The 27,841-nt window shown below is 39.4% G+C and overlaps 1 protein-coding gene across 1 annotated transcript; it reads left to right on the forward strand.

Annotated features, from left to right (window-relative positions):
* The first annotated feature begins 3,129 nt into the window (after nucleotides 1–3,129).
* LOC124989026 (glutathione S-transferase A4) lies at nucleotides 3,130–17,118 on the forward strand. Its single transcript, XM_047558933.1, has 7 exons — nucleotides 3,130–3,230; nucleotides 4,159–4,262; nucleotides 9,470–9,521; nucleotides 10,807–10,939; nucleotides 12,828–12,969; nucleotides 14,504–14,635; nucleotides 16,541–17,118. Exons 2-7 carry the CDS (start codon nucleotides 4,176–4,178, stop codon nucleotides 16,661–16,663), a joined length of 669 nt encoding a protein of 222 aa, XP_047414889.1. The 5' UTR covers nucleotides 3,130–3,230; nucleotides 4,159–4,175; the 3' UTR covers nucleotides 16,664–17,118.
* The last annotated feature ends 10,723 nt before the right edge of the window (nucleotides 17,119–27,841 follow it).

Raw genomic sequence — 27,841 nt, forward strand, 5'->3', positions numbered from 1 at the left:
ATTTTGTTTTTGTTTTCATATTCTTCATCAAAAAACTTTAGGGTTGGAGCTGGAACTCAGTGGTATGGTACTTAGCATTGCAAAGCACTGGGTTTTATTCCCAGCACTGCAAAAGAATAAAAAGAAAAAGAAAACTTTAGTCGTTTCTTATTTTCATATTTTGGTTACTCATTTGGAACTCTGATATTTATAACTCTTTCTTAATGCTTAGTATAGTGTTAACTACTGTGAAATTGGAAGCATACACTTGGAGTAGCAATATGAAGAGTTATTGTGCAATGTGGAGGATTTTTTAAAATTTAACCTTTATCTAATTAGGTGAAAGGGGATTTTTTTAAAAAGCTGATCAAAGCAATTTTTTGTTGCTGATTTCATCATGCTTGTTTTTTTACCATTTCACTGCAAATTCATATGTACAACTGAAACCTTCAAAAGAAATCCATAATTCATGAACCACATACAGAATGCTACAGGAAATTCATTTTCTAAACATTCTCTGAATGCTTAAGAGAATTTTGTAGGAACATGATCTACCAAACACATAATGATGAAGCCCTAAATGTGCCTTTCACCATCAGAACATGACTGACCCTTACGGTACATTTTGAGTATTTGTCTAAACTTTTGGCAATCCTGACCCTTCAAAAGCCTAGCACCTTCAAGATCTCAGTCATTTTTGAAGATTAAGAACAATAGTTGCATATCAGCAATATAAGATTAAACCAGTTAGAACTAAGCAAAGTTGAATAATGACACTTGTTCACCTAGCTCAGCTAAGTGAATCCTTATTCCTGTACAAAGATTTGATGGAAAAAATTAATGAAGAATGATCACTTTCAGGACGAATGGGATAAAGCATTGCTATTTAAGCCCGTGGTAGCACCTGATTTTTATATTGTGCTCTTTTTTTATTTGAAAATAAATAAAACTTCAATAAAAAAAGATGATCACTTTCAGGAAGTTTGGAAAATGTAGTTTCTTACCCACGTTAATCTGAATAATCTCTGTATTAGGTCAGAATTAGGAAAATGAAATTAGACACATGCTGTTAGTGTAAAAGTGACTTTTCTGACTCCTGGGGTGCATAATTGTCCTAGAATTGCTTTTTCCTTTATTCGACTTGTCCTGCTGCTAGTTTGATCCATTATTAGTCCTTTCTTCTAAGTCATAACTGAGTATTCTACTGTCTAGTAGCCATTTCTAGGTGGATGATTGATTGGAACAAAAGATACAAAATTTCTCCAAAATTTGTCTTCCTCCTCTGGAATTTATTGAGCTAGAAATGAAAGCATTGTTCATTCATTCATTCAAGTTTTCTCTGAATGTTTACCCCATACTAAGCAGAGTTTGAAAAGGGAAACAAATAAACAAAAATCCAAAGACAAAAATCCCTGACCTCTTGGAATTTACATTCTATAAATCTACAGACAGATAAACAAATAAATAATATGTTAGATGACAATATTATGAAAAGTAGGGAAGGTATGAAAGGAAATGTGTGTGTGTGTGTGTGTGTGTGTGTGTGTGTATGTGTGTAAGAGAGAGAGAAGAGAGAGAGAGAGAGAGAGAGAGAGAGAGAGAGTGAATTGGTATTAGGGCATTATTCTAGACTTTTCTCTTTCTTCCTTCCCTCAAGAGTCAATCCTCTGCCTTCTATCTATATCTGGTCTTGTCTTTTCCATCTTCTTCAAGCTCACAATGCTACCCCCGAGTTCACCCAGACACTTAACAGAGCTCTCTTTCTATACTGGCACATTTCTAATTCATTCTCGCACTCCTGTCAGAGCAATCTACTAAAAATAAAATCTGATCAGGTTAAGGTACTCTCAAGAGCCCTTCATGGGTAAAGACAATAATCAGTAACGTTATAGTCTGAGAAATAGCAAAAGCTGCCTCTAAAAAGAAAAAAAAAATTGTTTATATATGTGTAAACAATATATATTGCTGGGGATCAAATATGCCAGGCAAATATTTGTTCTGCAACTGAGTCACATCCTCAGGCCAGTTATATATTTTTAATTTTAAAATTCATGTGAATTTTACATTCTTTTCCATTATATAGGCTTGGTAGTTGAAATTTTTAAAGTTTTAACTTATTCATGAGCTAAATTTCTTTTTTAACACCACGCCCATTAAAACCCCAATGTCCTCATTTAAGGTGCTGTTTGGCCCTGAGGCTTATAGTACTCCTCTAAAGTGTCCAGATTGAAGGGATTGCTTAAGATGACCATTGGGATAAAGGAAGAAAAAAAGCGGGGGAAAAAGGTATGTCTGTACAAGACCAGAAAAAAACAGATCTAATCATATGTGGGTTGAGAGTGCTTATGTAAAACTAGATAGCTACATGAAGTCTTTTGCCTAATTAACAACATTTAAAAGTTAAGTACACCTCTATGACGTTCCTAAGAGGTGGAACGTTGCGTGCTTGCTGCTTTCTTATGAGGAAAAAAAAAGAAAGGAAGGGAGAAAAAAATACAAAAATCCAAAAACACTACGTACATTTGCAGTTTGATGGTCAAAAGAAAGGCAGACTGCCACGTGCAGCGCCTCATTTGGATGTGTCTGGAGTCTTGGAAGCTTGACTACCCTACGTTCTCCTACAAATGGACCTTGAGAGCTTGTTTGGAGGTTCTAGCAGGGGAGCGCAGCTACTCGTATACCCTTGACCGAAGAACGGTCCTCCTCTATCGGGGAAGGTCGTCCTCTTCGACCGAGCGCGCAGCTTCGGGAGGGACGCACATGGAGCGGTGAGGGAGGAAGGGGACACCCGCCTAGCCAGCCAGATCAGCCGAATCAACCCTGGCGATCAATGGGGTGACAGATGTCGCAGCCAGATCGCCCTCACATCCGAGAGAGTAGAGCGGGACACAGGCTATATAAACCTGAAGAGATTTATAACTTTTCGCATAGGTTGAGTTTGACCTCCATGTTTTGCATGTAACAATATATTGCAACTAAAACAAAACCTAACATATTCACAGTAAAGGTAATTTTGTTTCCCCCAAAATGCTAAAATCTAAATGAAAGTGGCTTAAATTGGGGATTTTTTCACAGTATCCAGAATCCCTTGCAGCTGGGTGGGGTATGCTAAATATTGTCGTCTCTATTGGTGAAGTCCTCCCGGAGCCTCGCCCATGTGGAGAGCCTCGCCTCCTGGCGCCCCGCCCACCTCGCTGCAGACAGCTGGCCGAGCGCTTTGTGCAGTTCGTGGCGCTCCGAGTGGACCCCAGGTCTGTCTCCCTCCCACCGTCCCTGCCCGCCCTTTCCCCTCTTGTTGTTTCTCCTCCCGGCTATTCTCCGAGCCCCTGACCGCCCCATCCATCCCTGACGCCCTCATTCTTCAGTCCTTTCCTTGTCTTCCTCCCTCTTGTCTTTTGCACCTCCGCCCCCATTTGGGCAGACGCGGGCCCCTATGTTGGGGTTGGGTCATTCTTGGCTCTGTGTACGTTTATAACCCCCCTTTGCGAAGTCTGAATCCAGGAGAAGGTAGGCTCAGATTGCCCCAGGCGACCAGGCGACTGCTGCCAGCCCTTCATAGATTGAGCTGAAAGTCTAGTTTTCAGAGAGCCAAGTGTGGCCTGGGCGCATTTTGCAAGCCAGAGAGATTCCTAGCAGGGACTGGACACGTGCGGGGCCGGGAGAGCCACCGAAATTCACTTCTTGCGGACAATAGCAATATTTGGCCTGTTCACCTCCCAGTTGCTGTGATAACGTATGAGGATGCATGTGAAACATGAATACTTAGATTCCAGTGTGCATGCAGTTCGCCTCCGCGGCCCTCTGTGACTTGCCCCTCCAAGCTGAATTTGGAAAAATCCTAAGATTTTCAAGGTCAAAAAAACATCGTAATGATATGGTGAATCTGTGACATACCGTACTGCTAGCACAAATGTCTTTACAACAACTCGCCCCCAGGTTCCCAAGATCCAGAACAAGAAATCATAAATAGAAACAATATGAAAGCCAAATCTGTTGCTTTTTCTTTATTCCATGTTTTAAAATGGTGGTGTGTTTTTTTAGAGTAAAGGGAAATGCAGCAATAAAAGAAAACAATTTCCTGTTCCAAAATCCTGAATATTCATATAGCCCCTGAGCACTGGCGGAGGACGCTGCACTAAGAACGTGTGTGAGGAGCTGTCTGCTGCATTTGTTTTTCAGAAGCCTGAAAAGCCATCATGGCAGCGAGGCCCAAGCTCCACTACCCCAACGGAAGAGGCCGCATGGAATCCGTAAGATGGGTTTTAGCTGCTGCTGGAGTCGAGGTACCCTCTCTGCTGTTTCTTCACAGATTTACCATACAACTTTGAGACCTTTGAGGAAACAATAAGTTTTGGAGCACCTATTCATCCTCCACCAAAATCACAGCTGTGCTTTGGGTCAACTGGCAACCTTGACATTTTCCTTGCATACTTGGGAGCCTTGGTCCACATGGCATTTTTGTTCGTTAGTTTCTTATTATGAAAAGTTCAAATACGGACGACATAGAGCATTGCCATAAATTCTATGCAGGCGCCCATCATCCAGCTCCAACAATCTTTAGCCTTATACTAATCCTATTTGGTCAAGCTCCTCTTGTTTTGTGGGAGCATTTTAAAGTAAAATCCAAACATCCTATAATTTCATCTGGGAAGACTGTACTTCCATATTTCTCTCTAACAGGTTGGGAATTTAAAACTTAAACAATAGCATTCTCACACCCAATGAAGTAAACAATTACTTATCATCTAACACTCTGATTTTGTCTCAGATTTTTTAGTAGTTTATTCTAGTCCATATATAAACAAGGTCAACATATTGCATTTAGTTTTGTGTCTTCCAGTATTTTAAAATTCTACAACAGTTTCCTCCACATTTTAAAAATAAACTTTATAGTTAGCAATAATTCCAGATTTATAGAAAGTTGTAAAATTGTGCCATGTAACATTCTCTTCCTTAATAATAACATCTGACATGTCAAACTAAGAAATGTGTGACTAACTACAGACTTTATTTGCTTTCATTATTTTTTCCACTAACGTCCTTTTTCTGTTCCATGATCCAACACCATATTTGTATGTTTCTTTACTTGCCCTCAATCTGTAATAGTTACTCAGCCTTTTTTTAATTTTGACTCCTTGACTATATTTTTGTAGACTACGTTCTCCATGTCTGATGTTTTCCCGTGATTAGATGGATTTATTAGTTTGAGGGCAGGAAGTGCCAAACTGATGTTCTCTTTGCGTCTTAGCCTGGGTTAGATGATATCAACGTGAATCATCACTAGAGCTGTTAATCATGATTTTTTGGTTAAGGCCTGTCACATTCCTCCATTGTTGTTACTGTTTTTCCCTGTATTCTTTGGAAGCAAATCATTAAGTCCAGCCCACACTCAACATGATGGGAACTAAAACTCCACCTCCTGGCGGAGGGAGTGTTCACGTTTGGAATTTTTATGTAAGGGAGATTTGCTACACACACACATACACCCGTGCACACACACACCATTTAGTTATTGCTCAGGTTGTTCCAGCTTTGTCCAATGGGGCTCTTTTCCTTTTTTTCTTTTTCTCAGCACTTCATTACGTTCTGACACTATGAGATGTTCTATGCTTATCTTGTATTTTCACTGCTCTAATAGAATCAGGTATTTCTCCAAGGGGACCTGGTCCCTTATAGTAGAAAATTATATTAGAAAACAAGATCTGGGTGCTAGGTATCTGCATTTGTTTCTAAGTCATTTATTTGTGAAAAACCCTGCCTTGTAGAATCTCACCCATTCTGGATTTGGCCTATCTACCCTCTGGGAGTCATTTTGAGATAATGTGATAAAATGAGGCTGCTCTTGTTTTAACACCTTCTCTCTTCTCTATATTTCCTATAAGTTGCACATTGACTCCAGAGGTGTGATTAGATCCAGATTTTTTTCTTTCCTAGTTTTTTTTTTTTTTTTTTTTTTTTTTTCTCTCTTTCCAGACTACATTAGGAGGGCAAGTGGGAGCATACTTCTATTATACCACATCAGGGGCTGCATAATGTCTGTTGTCTGGTTTTCAGTGACACTGAGCTTGACGACTGTTTCCTGTGATGTCAGCCTGATACACACATTATAATTTACCCATCACTTTTTCAACTGGTGCTTTTAGCAGCTACTGATCATCATCATTGTTAGGAATTACACAATAGCAATTTTTCTATCATTTCACCTAAATTTATTAGTGATGATTCCCTTATAATGAGTAATTTTCACTCTTTATTTAATTTCCTTGAAATATGGTACATGTAGAAAAATCTTGGTAAATGTTTGATTCTCTTTATCAATTTTCAGAACAATTGGTTGTTACTCTAACAATTTCCAAAGATAACAAATATGGGTTTTTGTTTTTATTTTTGCATGTTGTTATAACTTTCCACACAGTATTTTACAGTTTTCTAAATTGGTTGACATCATTTTTATAAACAAATCTTGCTTCTGACTTCTCTTAAGAAATTGAAAGATCTGATGATGCTGGGCCCTAATTTCTACAGAGTAGCAATTGCTGGATCTGAATAAGAACTTCCCCACCATCCCCTGTTGTCTTAGCTTTTATTTTCTAATTGTATGAAGAAGAGAATGAAAGAAATTGTGGTCCTAGGACCTGAACCTGGTTGACTTTACTTCTTTGTCACTTGTCTAATTCTGGTAGGCTTCAGATTTTGTAGTTCTTGATTTGTTTTGTAGGTTTAGATAGATATCTTAAATATGTATGTCATAACATCCTCTTTTCCCTGTCTTCGTTCCTCTCTGCCCTTCCTACTCTCTTATGAGTCAAGAGTCTTCCTTATAGTAATAGAATCCCAGCCTTAAATAAGTTTACAAAAAGAACTTAGGTCATATAATCACCTACCAAAGACCAATCATACTGCACAGGCTGATAGGTTAGAATAATGAGCCCAGTGGGATCTCCAGGGTGAAGGGAACTAGATTGATCCTCCTTGTGCTGCCAACCATATGGTTTATAGTAGCAGTTTCTAAAAGATGGGTGTTGAGGGTCACTCCCTATCTCTTTACAAAAAGACATTTTTAGCTAAATTTATTCTCAGGCATCCACCAGACAAGTTTGTGATTTCCAGTGACCCAGGACTGAGTGGTTGGTCCTATCGTGGAAAGCACACACACATCTAAATAATGAGGTGGCTTGAGGTGGCTAGCACCTGCTGAAAATCAACTGTCCTGATGCAGGGAATCAGCATCCTCCTCTCAGGCACTTGGTTTGAGCCCTCGCTGACATTGCTCTGAGCTGGTTGTTGGTCTTTGTTGTGCTGTTTTTGATGCTTTAATGCTTTGGACTTCATTTGTCTGAAGACCCCTCAGAAACCCAGCAAATACCCATGTTAAGAGGGAGAGTAACACATATAAAGGAGAAAAGTTAAAGGCCAGGAACTCCTGATTCAGGACTTCTGAGCAATTCACTTAGACGAAAGAATGTTCCATGTGGAAGGGGACAGTTCTCTATAGAATCCTATGTGGGAACTGTACCCTGGAGTAGGGAGAAAAGACAAGTGACTGGGTGGATAGAAGTCAAGATGCTGTCTCTATCCCTGCAGCCATAGGCTGTTACTTAGGATTTTTCCTTCCTTCTGTTTCCCCTGCCCTGCATGCCAGTGCCTGTTTCTCTTACATACCAATGGTTTATAAAGCTTGATACAAAGTAACCTTAGTGAGGGATAGCATTTATTTAGCACATGTGTTCTCAGAAGTAAAAAAAAAATCAGAATCATTCTTGTTTTAAAAATTACATACTTGTGGGCCCTCTCAAGTACTGAATGTGAGTCTCCCAGGCATACGTGTGTCCCCCTACTTTCCCTTGTGTTTTAAGTGATCATGGTCAAAAGCTTGAAAAACATTAGTATGGAGAGAAAGCTACTTGACCACCTCTGACCTTCCAGGAGTTAGGACAAATGTCCTAATCATGGTTGCCTATTCATTGCTATTGCCCTGTGGGCCTCAGATGAAGGTCCTCTGGGGAGTTAGGACCCCTCTCCTTGCACTGTGAAGACCCTGGTGAGTAGCAGAAGCCACACCTACACCTGGTCACCCTGCTTCATCCACATCAGCCAGCTCAGGTAGATGAACTGAGGCCTGCTGCTGCTACTCTCAGCTCCACCCTCCCTGGAATGACCTAGGCGAGCAGTGCAGGCTCAGAGCCGGTGGGGACTCTGGCCACAAAGTGTATTGATAGGGAGCATTTCAGAATGCATTTCATAATGTCACCAGAAGAGGGCCTCATTTTCATTCCTTTTTCTCCCCCCAACTTTTAAATTTGAAAACTTTCAAACCTACAGAAATGTTGTGATAGCATGCCTTTCAACTCAGTGCACCAGTTGTTCACACTTTGCTACATTTACATTCTCCCTTCCTCTCTGTATTTTTTCTGAATCATTTGAAAGAAGAAAGAATAAATAATTGTTCTGATAAAGATCAATTAAGAACATTAACAATAAGTCCCTAACATCTAATATGCAGTCCATACTCAGATTTTTCTTATTGTCAAATGTTTCTGTAACTATTACATGTTAATTAGCAGTTATAACAATGTCCCCTCATCTAGGTTCTAATCTAGAGTTAGGCATTTGGTGGTTCTGTCTCTTTAGTCTCTTCTTATTGAGGACAAGAGTCCAGGTCATTATGTCACAGAATGTCTCACATCCTGGATATGCCTGATTTCTACCTTGTGATTAAATTCAGGTGAAATGTTTTTTTAAATGTTTTTACAGGTGTCACTGTGCTCTTCTCTGTCTGTCAGGACAGAAAGCACCAGGAGGTCTTAAGTCTCCCCTTTACAGAGCTCAGTTTGATCATTAGATAGACAGTGAGATCTCCAGACCCTTCCATTGTAAGGACACATTTTTCCTTTATCATAGTTAAGTAACTTTGGGGTGATACTTGGAGAATGAGTGAATATTTTCTACCCCAATGATTTCAGCACTCATTATGATTCTTGTCAGAATTAGTTATTACACTGGAAGATGCAAATTGGTGATTTGCTAATTTTATCATTCATTAGCATTAATACTTCATCAGTTAGCACTAATTTTGCATAACAGATCTTTTACCCACTTCCCCTGTTGTTTTAGAATCATCATTTATGGGCATAGGGATTTTGTTGTGTGTTATAATCTATACCTGACATCATTCTTTTCATGCTCAATTTGTCTCACATTTGGTTAGGGAATCCCTCTAAAATAGGATCCTCCATGCCTTTTCCTGTGCCATGTATCATTCATTTTTGAGCACTTCCTTGCTTTCTGGCATAACAGTATCAACGTTTTCTTGTAAGAGCTCTGGATCATGTTAGTGGGCAGTGATATTTAGGAACCAAGACATGGATGCTAAGTATGCTCTTGGTCGCAGCTTCCTGAAGTAATTTAAATTGATGTTTTCAGTCCTGCACCTCTAATGACATTGACCTTCTTGGGGCCGGGGGTATCTTTTTTTTTTTTTTTAATTTAGTTTGATGAAGAATTTCTGGAAACGAAAGAACAGTTGCACAAGTTGCAGGATGGTGAGTATGAAAATGAAACCATTGTCTAGAGTACTGCTGTTTTTAAAGAACTGGTATTTATGTGGAAGGGTGAGGATGTGAGAAATATTAAGAATAGATTCCTAAAACCAGAAAAGTAAGAGGAATACACAGCTGCAATGACCAGGAAGTCACTTCTTGCTCAGGAGTTCTAATAAAAGTGTACTGAAGGACAGGAGCATTTCCTCCCCATCCAGGTGAACAGCTCTTCTCCATGCCTGTCTCCTCCCCTCACCCTCCCAACCTTTCTGCTCTTTTCCCTCTCTGTTTTGCTTCTCCCCTCCTTCTCATCTTGTACCATTTACTTACCAAATGAAAGTGAAATCCACAAAAGGCTTCCCTTTAGCCCTTGACCAGCCCTGCTCCCTCCGTGCCCATCGCCTGCATGGGAACCACCAGCATGTCCTTAAGGAATCCTACCAACCCTATGAGCTATTCCCTCCCAGCCCATCAGCAGGGCCCAGGCCCAAGTCAAGGCTCCCTTTAGGGAGCTGTAGCTCTCCAGGGTTGTAATGCCATCTATTGTGTGTGACACTGGTCTGAATCCAGTGCCCCAGCTGTTTGAAGGCTGTACTGAATCCTTTATCCACATCTCATCCCAAGGTTGGATGTATGGGCGGTGTTTGATATAAGTATGGAGAAGGTTCAGGGTTACTTTTCAACCAGTGACAGCAAACTTAGTAGTAAGTGGTCTGTGACTTTAGAACAAGAGAAGCCAGCAGGAATACCTGAGAATCTGCAGTACCTTGGGTTTCATGATCAGATTCTCTCAGTGCTGTTCAGTATACTCCGCAGTGACAGAAAGGTCCTGTTCTACACTAGCCAGTGATGCCACCACCAGCCACATGTGACCACTGAAAACTTGAAATGTGTCTAATGTGACTGAAGAACTGGATTTTAATTTTTAGTATTTTAATTGTTCTAATATAGATATAAATAGCTTCGTGTAGCTGTTGGATACTATATTGACTGTTGCAGCTCTGAACAAGTATCTTCAGTATGTGATCTCCCCAATCCCTTGTCTCAGTGGTAGGTATTTTTGATGGGGTGAAAGTAAAAAAGGGAAGTGTTAGTTTTCAATCTTCTTTTATGGTTAAACCTGCTCCCCTGGATGAAGTTTGAAATTGAAGTTAACTTTCATCAGGGAGCTTTCTGGTATTTCCTAAGGTGATGGTTCCACTTTCCCTTTTCATTCAGTAGAACCCTTTTTTAGGGGTTGGAGAACAGGATGAAGAGATCAATTCTAACTCTAGGCTCCTTTTTCCAGGTAACCACTTGCTGTTCCAGCAAGTGCCCATGGTTGAAATTGACGGGATGAAGTTGGTCCAGACCCGGAGCATTCTGCACTACATAGCAGAAAAGCACCAGCTGTTTGGCAAGGACCTCAAGGAGAGAACCCTGTACTGTCGCTCCTCTGATGCCCTTTCTGGAGCCTTAGCTGATGAGCAACCCTCTGTAGCACACCCCATGTCCTTTAAATCCTGCCTCATTAGTGTGAACAGGGGACATAACTCCAGAAAGGCTATGAAGATGGGTTGGAAATTCAGTATAGAAAGTCTGAGTAAAATAAATTTGGACCATAATTCCTAAAGACACAGTCCCAAACATCAAAATCCCAAAAAGTCTAAAATCCCTAAGTCTAAAATCCCAAAAGAACAAAATCCTAAAAATATAATTCTGGACAAACTAATTTTAAAAAATTCTTTAAAAAGATATTTATTGGGGCTAGGGCTGTTGCTCAGTGGCAGAGCACTTGCTTAGCATGTGTGAGGCACTGGGTTAGATCCTCAGCACCACACAAAAATAAATAAATATATAAAATTCAAATTAAAATAATTTAAAACAATATTTATTTACATTTTAAAGTGTTTTCATTTGAGAAACAAAAACATGCAGAAAATGTTTTTCTACTTTACACAATTAAAAAAATATCTGTTACCAGATATTTTTGCAAACATAAATGCTCAGGTAAACTAACAACAGTCACATGGATATAACATTTTTGAGCAGAAAAACAGTATTTATTAAAAAAATAGGCCAAAAACCAAAGCATATAAATTCATGTCACTGTGGTTGGTAAATGTGTGCACATAGCTTCTCAACTGTGGTCATCTGGAATATTGTGAGAGACCACCTATGACCTTTGATAAGATTGGCCCTGTGCTGCAATGAGCGACCACCACAGAATCAGTCACCCAGAGAGCTGAGATAACTGAGAAATTTTATCTCTCACAAATGCAGATGTACAAAAAGGCCATCTCTTCATTTACCAGAAAAATTTCAACGTTTTTATGTATGCGCTCACTGCTTAGACACAAAGCCAACCTTGGGATAATGTACCTTTAGGGAGTCAAAATTGCAAAACATACATAAAATGAATTAGAATTCTCTGAAATTCTTATCATAATTTATACCTCCAATATTGGAAATGATGCAAAAATGAAATAGATGGATATTGAATTATAAACAATAGTGCTGGCAACTTAAAATAGTGAGGGTGGGGGGTGTCTATAAAAAGACACCCTGTCAAAAAAATAACCTAGGTAGAAAATTTGACTTCCAGGATTTAACAATCAGGATTTTAATATTTCAGGATTGTGTCTTTGGGTTTATGATCAGACTCAAGTTAAATGATAGGAATTGAATTCTGATATATCTAGGATGTCATTATTTCAGATTTCAGCATCTTTAAATACTTCAGTGCTACCTTTTAACTTTCTTGCAAATTTACTCTCTTTGAATATTAAGAATGGGAAACAGACACTCAAGGCCTGGGATAGCATGCATTGCATTATAGTTGAACTGAGAACCTGGTCCTTGCACCTCCCCAATGCATGATCCTTTGCAAAGGGTTAGGCCCCAGTTTCCAACAACTGGGTATAATAATAATGTACAGGACACTACATGGTGTAATGGGATTCAATAAGATAATGAATGCAGAGTGCATGCCTGGTGTGCTCCAAGCATTCTTTAAATGATATTCATTATTTTAACAAATGTAAAGTTCATTGCACACCAGGAGACTGGAGTGTGGATGCTGGGGTGAGGGTGGGGGAGTAGGAGCTGGAGAGAGAGGGCAGCTGTGACTGTCAGAGTTCTGATTTGTGAAGGATGTTTTTGAGCTGTATCTAGAGTGTACTCTGCACTTTTGCTCTTCAGACAGTTTTAGGCAAACGTTCCTTGGCACTTAGGTTGCCAGAGCCTTAAGGAAAAGCACTCTGTGTTCTTTGAGGTGAAAACTGTTGAGTTCAAGGAGGAGGACTAAAACACCTGCTTTTCTGTTTGAAGGATTGACATGTATGTGGAGGGGACACTGGATCTGCTGGAACTGCTCATCATGCATCCTTTCTTAAAGCCAGATGATCAACAAAAGGAAGTGGTTAACATGGCCCAGAAGGCCATAATTAGATACTTTCCTGTGTTTGAAAAGGTAGGTAGCAGAAGCCTATGGACCCACATTACCCCACGGGGCATCACAGATGCCCTTTTTTGTTCAGGGCTGTGTAAGGTGAGCCCAGTTGGACTAACCTAAAAGTTAACAGACTCCTAAGAACCAGCTAATCATGGCCATCAATACTAAGCTGAAGCCCTGGAGCCCTTCAGACTCTATGAGGACTATATTATTATTTGTAATTCATCTAACACCTTGCTTAAGGGCAAAAAGAGAAACTACCTCATTCATTCAGTCAGCAAACACTTGTTAGACAGCTCTCAGGATCTAACATCCTGCCTGATAGTCTCCTCCCTGATGTGAGGAGATTCATTTCCATTTTCTCTTCCCTTTGCTCTTCTTGTTTTACAGTTTTCTACTTGGTATTACCATACTTATTTCTTTGAGTTTTAAATTACTTTTTTTCCTGAATTAGAAGGAATTTTTTTAAATCTTTCAATGAAAAACAAAACAAGAGTATATAAAATTATGGAAAGGCGTATTTGACAAACACTCCCTCTGTCTATCTTCAAGAATTGGCATTGAGTAGGGGAGGGTGGTCTTCGCTAGCTTGGTTTCATGGTGTCTTTCCCATAAACACTTTGTAAAGTAGGAAAGAGTCACTGGTGAGTCTAGTGGACCAGTGGCCCTTGTTAGGGCTCCTCATAACACAGCTATGAAGTAAAAATTGTTATCCTTCTTGTACATAGTGAATGGAATCAGATCCAGTGACCTGTGCAAGGTACATGGCTAGAAAATGGAGAACCAGGATGACACTCTTGGCCTCTGCCTACAAATTCTGGATTCACCATGCTTTACCAGTCTGGCCCTAGTAGCTATATTTGGTTTAGAGTCACATTCAGAGTCTCTGTCAGGCACCCCCCCACACACACATATGTACACACACACAAATTCTTGTAGACATCCAAAAGTTCACTGAGAAATGGAGAACACCTCGTCACCACTGTTCTTTGCCTCTCCCAAATCAGAATCTGTTCTTACAAATCCCTGTACCTATGTGTTACTCTCAAAATGGAGTCAGCATGAACTTAAGCTTTTCATTTTCTTTTTTTGGGGAGTTGTGAGAGGTTTATTTACATGGTCAGGTTTGGTTTATTGCTACAAGTCCCAAGGTTCACAGAATGGGAAGCGAGTGGACCCTGTGGAGAAGACTTATCATTTAGGCTCCTTACATCACTCCACCCCTCCCTGAGCTGCAGGGACTCATCAGTTCATTTCTGTGGCTTTATTCTTTTTTGAATGCAAGTCCAGAAACTGAGTTTTTCCTTCCCCTTTTCAGTGTCTCATTCTGATCTAGAGCAGATATTTAAGGCTGCTTTAATTTTTACACCTGTTTGTGCTCTTTCTCTCCACCTTAGATATAGGGGTGTCCTTTTCATTGATGTTGTTATAAAAGGATAAAAGGACAAGACCACAATTTAAACTCCTTGTTAGATACTACACTGATAAAACAGCTTCATCAGCTTTTGCATATGGAGTATTGTAACCAATGTAAACTTTTTATACCCGACAGATTTTAAGGGGTCATGGACAAAACTTTCTTGTTGGTAATCAGCTGAGCCTTGCTGATGTGATTCTACTCCAGACCATTTTGGCTCTAGAAGAGAAAATTCCTAATATCCTGTCTGCATTTCCTTTCCTCCAGGTAAACAAGATGGTATATTGGAAGACTGGCCCAGAACTCTTGGGCCTGGCTTCAGTTTCTGAAGGATGTGTGTGTGTATGGTGTGTGTGTGTGTGTGTGTGTGTGTGTGTGAGTGAGACAGAGAGGGAGATTCATTTCTAGATCTTATTTAGTAGCCAGGTGTGGTGGTGCATGCCCATGCCTATAATCCCAGTGACTTGGGAAGCTGAGGCAGGGGGATTGCAAAAAACCAGACTCAGCAACTTATTGAAGCCCTAAGTAACTTAGGGAAACCCTGTTTCTAAATAAAATATTTAAAAAAGGGCTGAGGATGTGACTCAGTGGTTAAGTACCCCTGGTTCAGCCCCTGATACAAAAAAAAAAAAAAAAAAAAAAAAAAAAAAAAAGGGTGGGGTGGGGTGGGGGTTATTTTAAGTAAAAATGAAATGAAGGTATAAACTTGAAATTGTTTTTCTGGTTCTTAAATCCTAACAGTTGAAAGATCATTGTCATGAAAGCATGAAAAAAGTTTTCATTTTAGCTTTTCATAACTAATAGGCAGTGAAATACTATACTTTGAATATACATGAAAGATTTAAAAAGTCTAGGGTAAATGATAAATACCTAACTTTTTTGGTAAACTGTGGCACCAGGACCTTGATAGTTTACATCCATGATGTTGACAACTTCCTTTTAAAGCCCAAGGCACATCTATGGAAACATAATTTTAATCTCTGAGCAGATTGGGTGTCAACATTAAAGGACTTCAGAATCTGCTAGAAATGTTAATTAAAAGGTTATTCCTGTATTAACTAAAGGATAGGTTAAAGTTATACACGTTTTATTTACATAAATATGAACTCCAGGTAAATCTTGAAATGACAGATCCTTTGGAGCAAGCTTTCAAATATTGATAAAATATTCAAAATTAGATAACACAAATAGATCTTAAATAAGTAATGAAAAAAGATTGTAATATTTGTATATTAATTGACATATTAGGGTTTTGTTAATATTAGTGACATGTGTATTTATGTTTTTTGTATGTATACCTAATTAAGGTGTGTCTTGCACATCATAGTCATTTAATAGTATCTTAAAAATAAATGACCTTAATTTAAAATGAATCTTTTAAAGTAAGATAATTTAATAAGAGAATTTTAAAAGATTTTTAAAAAATATTAAAATAAATATTTTTAATAAAACAATTTTAATAAAAGATTTAAAAGACAATTGAGTATACATGCCTTCATATACATACCAAATATACTTTGTTATTTTTCATAGAGCAAATGAACTTCTCAATTGCTGAGAATTTTAAGATTTGACTCTGAGCGAAAACCACATTTTTTATTCTTTCATTACAGTTTATATAAATATCTGGTGTCTGAGTGCCCAACTATGAAGCATGCCGCTGGCCATCTCCCACACATAGCCAAAATGAGAACTCATTTGCTAATAGGAGTAAAAAGAACAAGGAAGCAGAATCAAAATAGAAATTGTACCATCTTATGACTTTTGAAGCACTCTTATGTAAATGGATCATGCATGTCCTCTGAGCACATCAATATCCTTGAAGCATTTCCTGTGTACTTTTTCCTTCCTTTTTTTCTCTTTAAGCCAAGTATTACAATCCTTCTTTAAGTTTTTTTTTTTTTTTAATTTTGCTGCCTCTGAAGAGAATTCTCATCCTGTGTGAAACATGAGTTTTGCGTAAACCCTGGTGATGCTGCCATTGGAGGCAGAGATTGCAAATAATCATTACACAAGATCAGACCTTAGACAGATGTTGGACTGCAGTTCTGGTAGAATCCCTTCAACAGATAGTTATTGAACAAATTTTAATGAGACATTTAACACAACCATATTTTCATAGTTACTAATTTTCTTGCTCTTAACTTTGAACTTGTGTGCTTTCCTTTTTAGGAGTACACGGTGAAATTAAGTAATTTCCCTACAATTAAGAGATTCCTTGAGCCTGGAAGCAAGAAGAAGCCCCCTCCTGATGAAATCTACGTGAGAACCGTCTACAACATCTTCATGCCATAAAATAACCTGGCCATCTCTGCTCGTTCCCAGAGACGGCTGTGTCTGCAGTGCTGTCTTAATTGCTCTCAGCTCTATAGTAGTGCTATGGTTGAGTCGGGTCTTTCATGTCTAGATCTTCTCTTTGAAAAATGCCAACCTTTTTTTGACCAGTGAATAATTGTTATGGGACATTTTTTGGAAAACAGTTTTTGGGAAGGCCAACACTTGAGTTAGATCTGGTCAAGTTATCATGTCCTATTTTAGTCCATTCTGATAATTGGCAGGATCCCATGTTCTCCCCTGAGCTTCTTTCTCCTCTTTATATCTAAACCCCCGCTCCAGTCTTGTCCTGATTTTTAGTGTCTAATAACAATTCAACTTCTAGTGAATGACTCTGCTAAGAGCTAAAGTCAAATGGTAGTAGTGAATGCAGTTGATATTAGCCAAAATAAAGAATTTACCAATTATTGCCCTATTGCTAGAATCTTTTCATTAAACATTATGGAATATAGAAAATATTTACATGACTCGAAAGTCAAGCAAGCTGTAGTCTTGAAAGTCTTTACAACTCTGCCTCCTAGAAACTGAGTTCTTCTCACAAGCAAATACAGTTATTCTTTATATATCCTTCCAGTCTTATTTGACATATGTAGAAGAAAATGAAATATATATTTTATCATCTTACTACCCAAATGTTATGTATAGGCTTCTAATTATTTTGCATTTCAGAACTAAGTATGGTCTATTAATACTGCCTTGAAACATGTGTTGCCTCTCAAATCCTAATTGAGCACCTATTGTATGCCAGGCAGAGTGCAGGAGGCAGAATCATAAAATGGAGCCTCTGATCTAGAAACATTTACCACAGGGTGGAGGAGATACACATGTAGATAGCAGAAAGGAATTTTGGAAAAGGAAGAATTTCAAATATCAACTATTCAGATATTAAAAAGCCCAGAAAGGCAAGTTTTCAAAGAACGTCTCATAGCCAAGTTTTCGATGAGGGTCTAGTAGAAAGGACATGTTCATCTCTCACTATATGAGGGATCATTTACTCACAGGGAATAAAAAGAAAAAATAAAGACAATTGCAGGGTGATTGGTAATATCTGTCACAGCACAAAGTCCTCGTGTGTTTTCTGTTAGAGGGAATCCAGCACAAACAGGGAGGTCACTACTTGTCTTTTGTGAGTACTCTTATCACTGGTGTTTGCAATTTCTGGAAGACCAAAGATGGTGGCAAGAGCAGCACCTGAGCAATCTGAGGAATCAAGATGTCCTGGGCTGCATCTGAGAGATGTCCCAGCTCCAGTCAGGCCCCTAATTGTAGTAACCAACACAAGAAAATGTGGAAGTGAATAGGAAAGCATTTCACCTTGCTCCAAGAGAGACTGGCCTTTGCCTCTGGGAAACAGTGTTTAAACCTGTGCCATGTGTGGCCGACAGCATCACCTTTGCTGGCAGTAATGGTGTGATTTAGGGTAAGCACCTTGAGCCATACCTGTAGTGTGACACAAGGTTGGGGCTTTGGGTCAGGTAGTATCATCTCAACTCTGGAGAGGGTGAAAACAGACCAGCTTGGGTGCTCAATTTCCCACATCACAGACCCCCTAAAGCAGGGGTCAGGTGAGCTTCCCCAGTTGATGATACCCCATGTATATTGTCATACATTATTGCCAGGAGAAATTCACACTGCCTGTGACTCCACGGAAAGAGAACTTGAGAAGCCCTGCATTGGAACCTCCTGGACCCTGCTCTCCACATCTCTTTCCTTGGCTGATTTTCATCTGAATCCTTTCTGTGTAATAAACTATAGCTGTGAGTATAACAGGTCTCTGTGAGTCCTTCTAGTGAATTATTGAAACTGAGGGCGGTTTGGGGAAGCCCTTGAACTTGGTTGGTGTCAGAAGTGAGGGCAGTCTTGTGGACTGCTCCCTCTGAACTCTTCTGGGAGGAGAAACATTACACTCATCCAGAGATTGATTTACATATGAGTATAAAACATCGACTTGATCACACTCAAGAGATTATATTACTGAGTTTTATGAAATGGCAGCAAATTTGGGCTATTTTGTACTATCATTTTGGTGTGTTTTAAAAATCTAATACCATTGCCTGGTATTAATCGACCCCTTACTATATAGTCATTTTGCAAACATTGCTTTGGGATTTTAATTCATTTAGACACGTAAGGGTTCTAAACACCAGCTTTTTGAGGAAACAGCCAGAGGGTAAGGTTGGTTTCTACACTGAATGAGAGGATTAGAGAAAATGAAAACAAGAGGCAAGAGTGTCTCCAGTGAAGAGAGGTTCCCATGTCTTTCCTGGCCCTGACTGCAGGAACTTAAGATGTCATTCACTTTCCTTATTGAAAACCAGTCTCCTCCTCCCGTGTCCTGCCTCAGGACACACAAATCCTTTTTGGTGTAGAATCCCACCAGTTAGTCTCAAACCTCCCTTTACCACCACCACCCTCTCATTGTCATGAGTCACCAGACTTTGATAATACAATAGAATTTCAGAGACAGGATCATCTATTCTCGAACATGCTAGAGTGTTCATGGATGAACCCAAATACAGCTCTACTGCATACTTCTATATGAGACGGCACAGGACAGAACAGGGACAAGGACCAACGCATGGCAGATGAACCAGGGGTTTAAATTAGTGCACAAACCATGTATAATTGGTATCATCACAGAGTCTCTGGAATCTAGGACAATGAGGAATGATGAACTCCATGGGGCACTGGTATTTAGGCAGAACTAGGTGCAGCATGTAATGAGTCAAGTGACACCATATAAAGCCACACTCTGAGAGGCTTTGGCAGGTGCACCTTTAGAAACCTGATTCTTTCTTGTCTCTGCACTGCTAGTTGTTAGGGACCAAACTTCTGGAGGACAGTACAGAGCAGAAAGTAAACACCAGAGGGCAGTGTCTGCACATGGGCCTTTGTTTTTGCTGGTGCTACAGCATGCTTGAATGTGCTTTTTATTACTTCAGCACAAATCCTGCCCCAGAACACGGTACCATGGGTTCTTCTTTCTATCAGCACAAAAACCCACATGAGGGAATCCTCTAACCCTGAGATCTACAGCACTCCTCACAGGGAGAATACTCCAGCTTCTCTTGCTTTCCGTTGACTTTAATAATCACTAATTTTGGAAGTCACACATCTGAGCAATATATTACTAGTCTCCCACTAGTTTTGCTGTAGATGATACCTCTGACATGTTGGCCATGATGATAAAGATAGCCGAGGTTGGATGTCAGGGACTTAATGGATGCTTTGACTGAAAACACTGACTCTTCACTTGGGCCTGCATTTTTCTGACAGGTGACCAAGAGCAGCATAGAAAACCTCTCTGCCTTCATAGTTCATCTATCTCCTTTGCTATCTTGAGCTTTGGGTCAGATTTCTGCTCAACTCTACAATTAACATGTTAATTATTTATACACACATTCATATATCCATATTATGTATCATATACACATACATATAAATAAACATATATTAGCAGTTGCCTCATAGTTTGCAATATATAGTTACAAATAATCTTAGACCATTTTTGAAGAACACTACACCATTCCACAGGTACTTCATGACAGCTGCTGTGGTACGAATGTGTATCAGAGTCTATGTGTTGGAAACCTAATCCCCAGTGCAACCCTTTCGAGGTGGGATCTTTAAGAGGTGACTAGATCATGAAGGCTCTGCCCTTATGAGTGGACTACTGCCATTATTTGAGGAGTGGGTTAGTTTTTTTGGCAGTAGATGCCCGATAAGAGAATAAAGCCAGGGTGGTGGCGAATGCCTGCAATTCCATCCGCTCAGGAGACTGAGACAGAGGATCAAAAGATCAAAGCCAGCCTCAGTAACTTAGTGAGGTCCTGAGCAACTTAAGGAGACCCTGTCTCAAAATTTTAAAACAAATGAACAAAAAAAGGCTGAGGATGTGGCTCAGTGGTTAAGTACCCCTGGTACTAAAAAAAAAAAAAAGAATGAAGTTGGCACCCTTCCCCACTTTCTCTCTTTCTCACTCTCAAGGGTAGGTGATTCTCTTCCTTCTGCCTTCTACCATTGGATAAAGGCAACAAGAAATTTCTCACCAGATGCTGGCTGTTTGACCTTGGATTTGCCAGCCTCCAGGATTGTGAAAAATAAAATACAAGTCTCTGTTTTTTATAAATTTCCCAGTCTCAAGTATTCTGTTATAGCATCATAAAACACAGTGACTAAAACACAGTGACTCCTATTCCTCCCTCCCAGACTGTATAACCATTGTTGACAACTCACTTATGCACAAGCCACAATCATCCAATGTGGTGTTGCTGTTATTATTAACTTGAAAAAATAGCATTTATGTATATATACTTATATTGTCTGTCTTCCCTGCCTGGAATGTGAGCCCCATAGGTGCACAGGACTTGGATCTGTCATGTACACCTTTGTTCTATCAACACCTGTAATAGTGCCTGGCACAAAAGGGTACTCAATAAATATTTGTTTAATGAGCAGGAGGAATATATGCTGAATGAGTGAGATTTTCCTTTTTGTGTAACTTGATAGGTTATTAAATACACAAACAATGAATGTAAAGCAAAACTTCAGAGGTATGTGTACCAACTGGAATGCTTATTGGCTAATCCTTGGAGTGGCGGACCTCTCAATAGGAAAGGAGAGTGCTATAAACCCTCATTTAATCTCTCCTGCAGCACCCAGGAACAGCAGCCTAGAAGAGATAAGGTTAGTGATGACTTTCATATATGATCTTTTTGAACTTGGTTATAATTATATTTTATTGCCAAGTATGCAGTTTATAGTCAGCAAGTGTTTTACTTTGTGTTCAATTTATTGCTTATTATTCAAAGCTTGGCTATATCAAATCAAAGGAACAGATTTATTTTTTCTGCAGAGTAGATACATAAATGAAAAGGAGCTAGTAAATGTATATATAAACAAGGCCCTTTTGAAGTATTTCATTGCCTGTGCGTAATATATATATATATATATATATATATATATATATATATATCATCAGACATATTAAAATGTCCCCAAAACCCTATCATATATTAAATATAATTTCAAAAATAAGTATACAATAGAGAATTAGAAGTTGCTCTGCTAAAAGCACTGATTCTTTGCTTGGGCCTGCACGTGGGTAAATAAAGGCAGGTTAAAGACTGGCATCTCTGCCTTCCATTTGTATCTGTCTCCTTTATTACTTCAAACTTCAAGTCATCTTTGAATGTAGGATGCTAATACAAGATCTTTCAGCCATAGATTTACCTAATCTATTTCATTCCCCTTCAAGATTGAGGACACCAAGATAAGAATAAAAAAGATATTTTCAGGGACATTCAACTGCCAGCTTTTACAATGTCCTTTTCTAGACTCCTGGAATGGCACTGAGATGTCACCAGTCATTGTCCTAAAGCTTCTAGGAATGGGGGAGAGGTCTTCCAGACAGTCCATTCCATGAGACTGCCCCCTAAGCAGGAGCAATCATCTCATAAGAACTGAATTTCCCCCATCCAGGAACACAGGTCCAATTGATAAACATCCTGAGCAGCAAATGAACTTTGTTCCCTCAGCTCAGAACCTCTCTGCAATTGCCCTGCAGAACCAGAACGGAGATGATGATCAACCAGATCAGTTTGACCTCGACTCTCTTAATTATGCACACCTCTCACCCCTGCCTCAATTCTTCCTCTGTTTAAACTTCAAGCTTATGTCAGCACCCCAAAGACAGGACTAAGACCTAGATCTCACTTCGCCTTCCCAATATGGCCATATTTGATTAATGTTCCTTTCCTGCTTTTCACCATCTGGTTTTTGGGACCAGCAACTGGACCTAATTCGTAATGGGTCATGTGATGGCACACTTCATTTAGGCAGTGTTAAGAAACTGGGTAGAAAAAGTCTCTTGCTTGACTATCTAAGCAAATTTGTAAGCCTTGGAGGAATAAGTCAATCCCTCAGGAATTTAGAGAATATAACTCAATCCATTAGACCCTAATTAATAGGAAATTTCTTTTCTGAAAATTAAATATCAAGAGAAGACACTTAGTATATGAGCTTGGGATAAATGTACCTCCTCGATCACCATACTACATAAGTTAATACCCTCTCTTCACAGTAATATAGCATAGTTAGTTATATGGTGAAGATGTCATATTGATACTTGCATATTGACTGGTGACATGTCAAATCCAACTAGCTAAATCTTTTAAAATAAGTCATATGTTAGAAGAATAAAATTGTTCATAATACCTAAAACTTAATGGAAGTTATAATGAAGCTATATTCAAGCTATACCAAAAGCCCTGGTGGTATTGTTAATATTGCTATCTTTCAATTTTAAAATATCCTTTTTCCAATGCATTATTCACTTAGAACTAACACTATCTCAAGTTGACCCCTTATAAATTTTATTATCCAGCCTGCTTTTACCTATTCATGTAATTGAGGAAAACATGTTTTGTCTAAATTATCCAGAATGACTGTTAACATTGTCAATAAAATTTCACCCCAAAGAGATCATCTGCCTTCTCAAAATGTTTGTTCTGCAGATAGGAGCATCGAACAAATAATAGGGCACAGAAAGAGAAACAAGATTAGAAAGCTTTTTAAACTAAGAAGATGATCTGATTCCAGATCAACACCTCATTTCATAGTTGAGGGGAACTGACATCTCTTTCTGACCTTGCACCAGGTCTGGAACCCACACATCTGACACTTTGTTGAATTGGGGAATTGAGTGGGAACTTTGAATTCCAGGAATTCCACTCTTGAAAGAAGGTCAACAAATCGAAATGGGAATTTTACTTATAATTTTCCAGAATTCCTTCTCCTAATCCTCAGTCACCCACAACTCTAGCACTTCCACATTTTTTTCATAATACTTTTAAAACATCAGGTCCTTCCACACACACCTGCCCAGGGTTCCTGAAGAACAGTCTAGGGTCACACACCAAGCCCCAGTGACAGATTGGTTGACTTTTCACTTTAGGTTCAGTTTCTTGAACTTTGCTTTCACATGTCTGTGAGTGACCTGGGGATCTTGCTCAACAGGGAGACTCTGACCTGGACCTGGGACTGAGATTCTGCACTTCTAACAGATTCCCAGAATCTGCTACTGCTGGTCCAAAATGATACTTCTAGAGAAAGTTGTATATTTCTAAGAAAAGCAAATTGAACTTCTTTTCTCACTTAGAATGTTACTCTAATCTGTGGATGAGGAATCACATTTTAGGTCCTTATTATGTTCTGCAGTTTGTACACATTATCACATTTCAGTCTCATACCTAACCAAACAAATGAGCCTTGCTGCACAAATGAGAAAAACTGAGTCTCATAGAGGTTGAGAAACTTGCTCAACACAGAGGTAGAGCTGAGATTTGAAAGAGTACCCAGGGCCTCACTCAGAGTAATATGTTAGGAGAAATTTGTTCTTTCACATTTTCTAAAAGTTTTTGGTCCTATTTTATTTTTTTAATTGAAGGATCTTACTCCACCCAGCCAAAGGTTGCCATGTCGCCATCACTGCTTTCTTCTCAGTCCACACTTCTGCGTACACCTCTGTGTACTTCAGGTGCACTTCTGAGATGTGTACCTGGGGCTCTAGGGGTGCGGGAATGCTTCCCATTGCACCTCAGGTGAAGCGACTGGTAGGTGGAGTTTTGAGCCCTAAAGGATGAGGTTGACTTCCAGTGTCATAAGACCCAGGTAAGAAGCCTACTTGGTAATCCATTTTTGTTTAATTTAGGACACACCTGTTAACCAAGAACAGAGGCAAAGAAAGTCAGAGTTGAAGAAACGGGCATGGGTTTAAGCCTAGCTTGACTGTTCAGGTTCCGCTTTCTCCAGCAGCAGTATTCTCAGGCTATTGGCATTTGGGTGAAATCCAGACAGTACTGCTCCTTTCCTTCATTTCCCAGAGATGGAATTAATATTTCCATTGCACCTGTGTTTTTTTTTTTTTTTTTTTTTTTTAACGTTCAGACGGTGGACTTTTAAACAATGAGATAATTGGGTCTCTTTTTTGGAAGCATAAGCAAACTTGGTCTTCTGCATTACCAATAATTACCAACCTGGGATTTTTCTTAATCTTTGTTCAGTCAAGAAAAAAGGATTAGAGGATCTATACTTTAAAACAGGAAGGGGTGGGGGCCAGAAAAATTGATACTTACACTCACTCTGTTCATTTCCTGTAATACCATACTGCACTCTTTTTCTCCCCTTTGGCTGGAGATTGAGCACAAAGCCTTCTCATGTTAGGCTAGTGCTCTACCACTGAGCTACACCTCCAGCCCCATGTTGTGTTTTTACTAAACACTTATTTCATTTTGACTTGCCTCACAGTAGGATGGATGTTTTTGATGTCAGGAAGTACACTTTATTAATCTTTGCGTATCTAGAGTTCCTTACCTAGTGTTTTAATCAGCTTTTTCACTGCTGTGACTAATTATTCTATGACCAGAACAATTTTAGAGGAGGAAAAGTTTATTTGGGGGCTCCTGGTCTCAGAGGTCTCAGTCCATAGATAGCCAGTTTGAGGTGAGGTTGACCATCATGGTGGAAGAGTGTGGCAGAGGGAAGCAGCTCACATGATGATCAGGTAGCAGAGAAAGTCTCCACTCCCCTAATACTAAATACCCCAAAGCTACATCCCCAATGCCTACCTCCTTCTGCCACACACTACCCGCCTTAAGTTACCAGTCAGTTAATCCTCATCAGGATTAATTCACAGATCAGGTTAAGGGCCTCATAACCCAATCATTTCTCTTCTAAACCTTCTTGCATTATCTCACACATGAGCTTTTGGGGGACACTAGTAAGGAACCATAGTAGGAGTTCAATAAGTATTTGAAGTTAAAAGAAAAAATGAAATATTGAACAGAGGAGTCTCCTCAGGTTTAGAAACTGATAACTCCAAATGGCACGTTGATATAACCAACAATATATGTTATTCATTCATTGTGTCTGGGATAATGCTGGGCTGGTTCTATAGGGGATGAAATACAACAAGACCCCTGCCTCCTAGGAGCTTGCCACTCCCTTATAATTACACAATGTAGACTCCAGGGAGAACAGTTGGATCTTGGTTGGTTGTGAGAGTATAAGAGGTAAGGGCCCTTCTCTGGGCTTAGCATTGTTTTAGAAGAAACAACTTCTCCTGGGAAGGGTTTAGATGAAAACTAATGTCCTGAGAAAGCTTTTTTAATACCTCATCCATCCATCCTCTATTCCCAGAGACTAATGTAGAACAAACACTACTAGACCCAGGCTGAGAGGCCAGTAATGGCGACAAGCCAGAGCCAGCTAATTATGGAGCAACAAACATTTGCTGGGACTTTTACAGTAAGGGTAATAGTTATCATTTGAGTTGCTGGTTATTAATAGCCTGTCCTCTAATGCTTCATTCCTGAACCTCCTATATGCCTGAAAAATGGAAAGAGCAGGCAGAAATGAAGTGGGAGAAACCATGCTGGCACAAAGTCATCGCATGAAATTCCAAACCATGTTCTCATAGACCAGCAGATCACAAAAATGCTGCAATTAAGCTAAAACATCACAACATGAAAGCAAAAGCCACACTGGATTTTACTTTTTAAATATTTTATATTGTAAAACCGACTCAAATTTGTAAGTTTTTTCCTTTTACGACATATCCATTGCATTCGCAACAAACCTTTATAAAGGACATATAAAACAGACCATCTGATCTTTGCAAAAGAAACTTTAAAAAACATTAAATTGGTTTGTAACTCTTTCAGAGAAGCATAGGGACTATACCTGATAAGATATTGGGTATGTATTTTATCTTTTACTTTATTTAATCCCCAGTCCTCATGATAACCTTCCAAGGAGAGCAGTATGACCACCACACTCATATTAAAGATTAGGAGATTGAGGTTTGGAGAGGTGGGATAAGTTTGCCTAGCAACAGTGAAGATGCATGACTCAAGAGCCCAGAGATTCCTGTCTTTGAAAGGGGGTATAGAATGATATTGACCAAATTACATCATTATTTTGTGTGCATGTACAAATATGTAATAACAAATCCCACCATTATGTATGACTGTAAGGAACCAATAAAAATTTGGAAAAAAGAAAAAGAAAGGATGAGCTATTAACACCCACTTATGTTTTTTGGATATAACATGGGTGCTGTTGCCATGAGAGCCAGTGAAGGGAGAAGATCCACACCTGAGTCCTCTGTTTCTCACTCTGCCTTTCCTTGGCAGGCCAGAGAGATGGCTATTAATCCATACCCAGGAGGTTTTATCTCAACAAACAGAGGTTTCCCTTCTTGTCTGGTAATTCCACCTCTCCCCCGCACCAAAAAAAAAAAAAACAAAAAACAACAACAACAAAAAAAAAACACAGTAGATCTGTGGATCTGTGCCTGGTATCCAGACTCACGTCCACTCATCAGTCAACTCCCCACTGGTTTATTCCTGCACCTCTGAGGGTGGATATTTCTGTATACCTTTGAGTGTTGATTCTGGAATGCCAGCAAGAAGCCGGCTTCTTTATGGATCACTTCAGAATGCGTTTTGCTGTTTCTCTTTTTGTCTAGATTTCTCTGTCACTGGCACCCTACACGTTCATTACAGTCTCATGCTTGACCAGGTCTCTGGGACAAATATGACATCTGCAAGGCATGGCACCCAGTGGTACACCAGGTACCAATCTTCCTGGGGCAAGCAAGAGCAGAGGGTTTAATCTCTCTAGGTTTCAAATCACTAAGAGAATGATTAGACAGGAGAATGACCAGTTACTCTGTCTTTAAGTGATCACTGCTTAAAAACAACTTTCTGGAGGCCATCAGAAATGACATTGTGTGGATCCGCAGGGTAAACCAAAGGATACCATTCAGCTTGGAAAACTGGGAGAGTAGAACAGAATCAGGTTTAGCAGTCTTCCTGTGCCTCTCACTTTTTTTTTTTTTTTTTTTTTAAGCCTAGAATTTGCTTCCAACACAATTTGGTCTAGGTAAGTGTTTTGGGGAGACAGAGCCACAGAAATAACCAGATCCACCCCAGTCAGATTTACACTTCTAGCTCCATTTCTCTGAGTTGGTGCAGAATAGTCAAAATAGTTGGAGCTCTATGCACTGAAAGGACAGTAGACCAATGGTGCTTCCCAAGGGAAAACCCCAGTGTTAACTTTGCCAGGATTGCTTTATTT

Source organism: Sciurus carolinensis, chromosome 7, assembly GCF_902686445.1.
Source record: "Sciurus carolinensis chromosome 7, mSciCar1.2, whole genome shotgun sequence".
NCBI lineage: Eukaryota > Metazoa > Chordata > Mammalia > Rodentia > Sciuridae > Sciurus > Sciurus carolinensis.

What these genes read in the sequence shown, in the direction of transcription:
- LOC124989026 (XM_047558933.1), top strand. Translation starts at nt 4,176, where the DNA reads ATGGCAGCGAGGCCCAAGCTCCACTACCCCAACGGAAGAGGCCGCATG. An exon ending in GTTGCACAAGTTGCAGGATG is followed by an intron (nt 9,522 to 10,806) that starts GTGAGTATGAAA and finishes TCCTTTTTCCAG; the next exon opens with GTAACCACTTGCTGTTCCAG. An exon ending in ACTTTCCTGTGTTTGAAAAG is followed by an intron (nt 12,970 to 14,503) that starts GTAGGTAGCAGA and finishes TATACCCGACAG; the next exon opens with ATTTTAAGGGGTCATGGACA.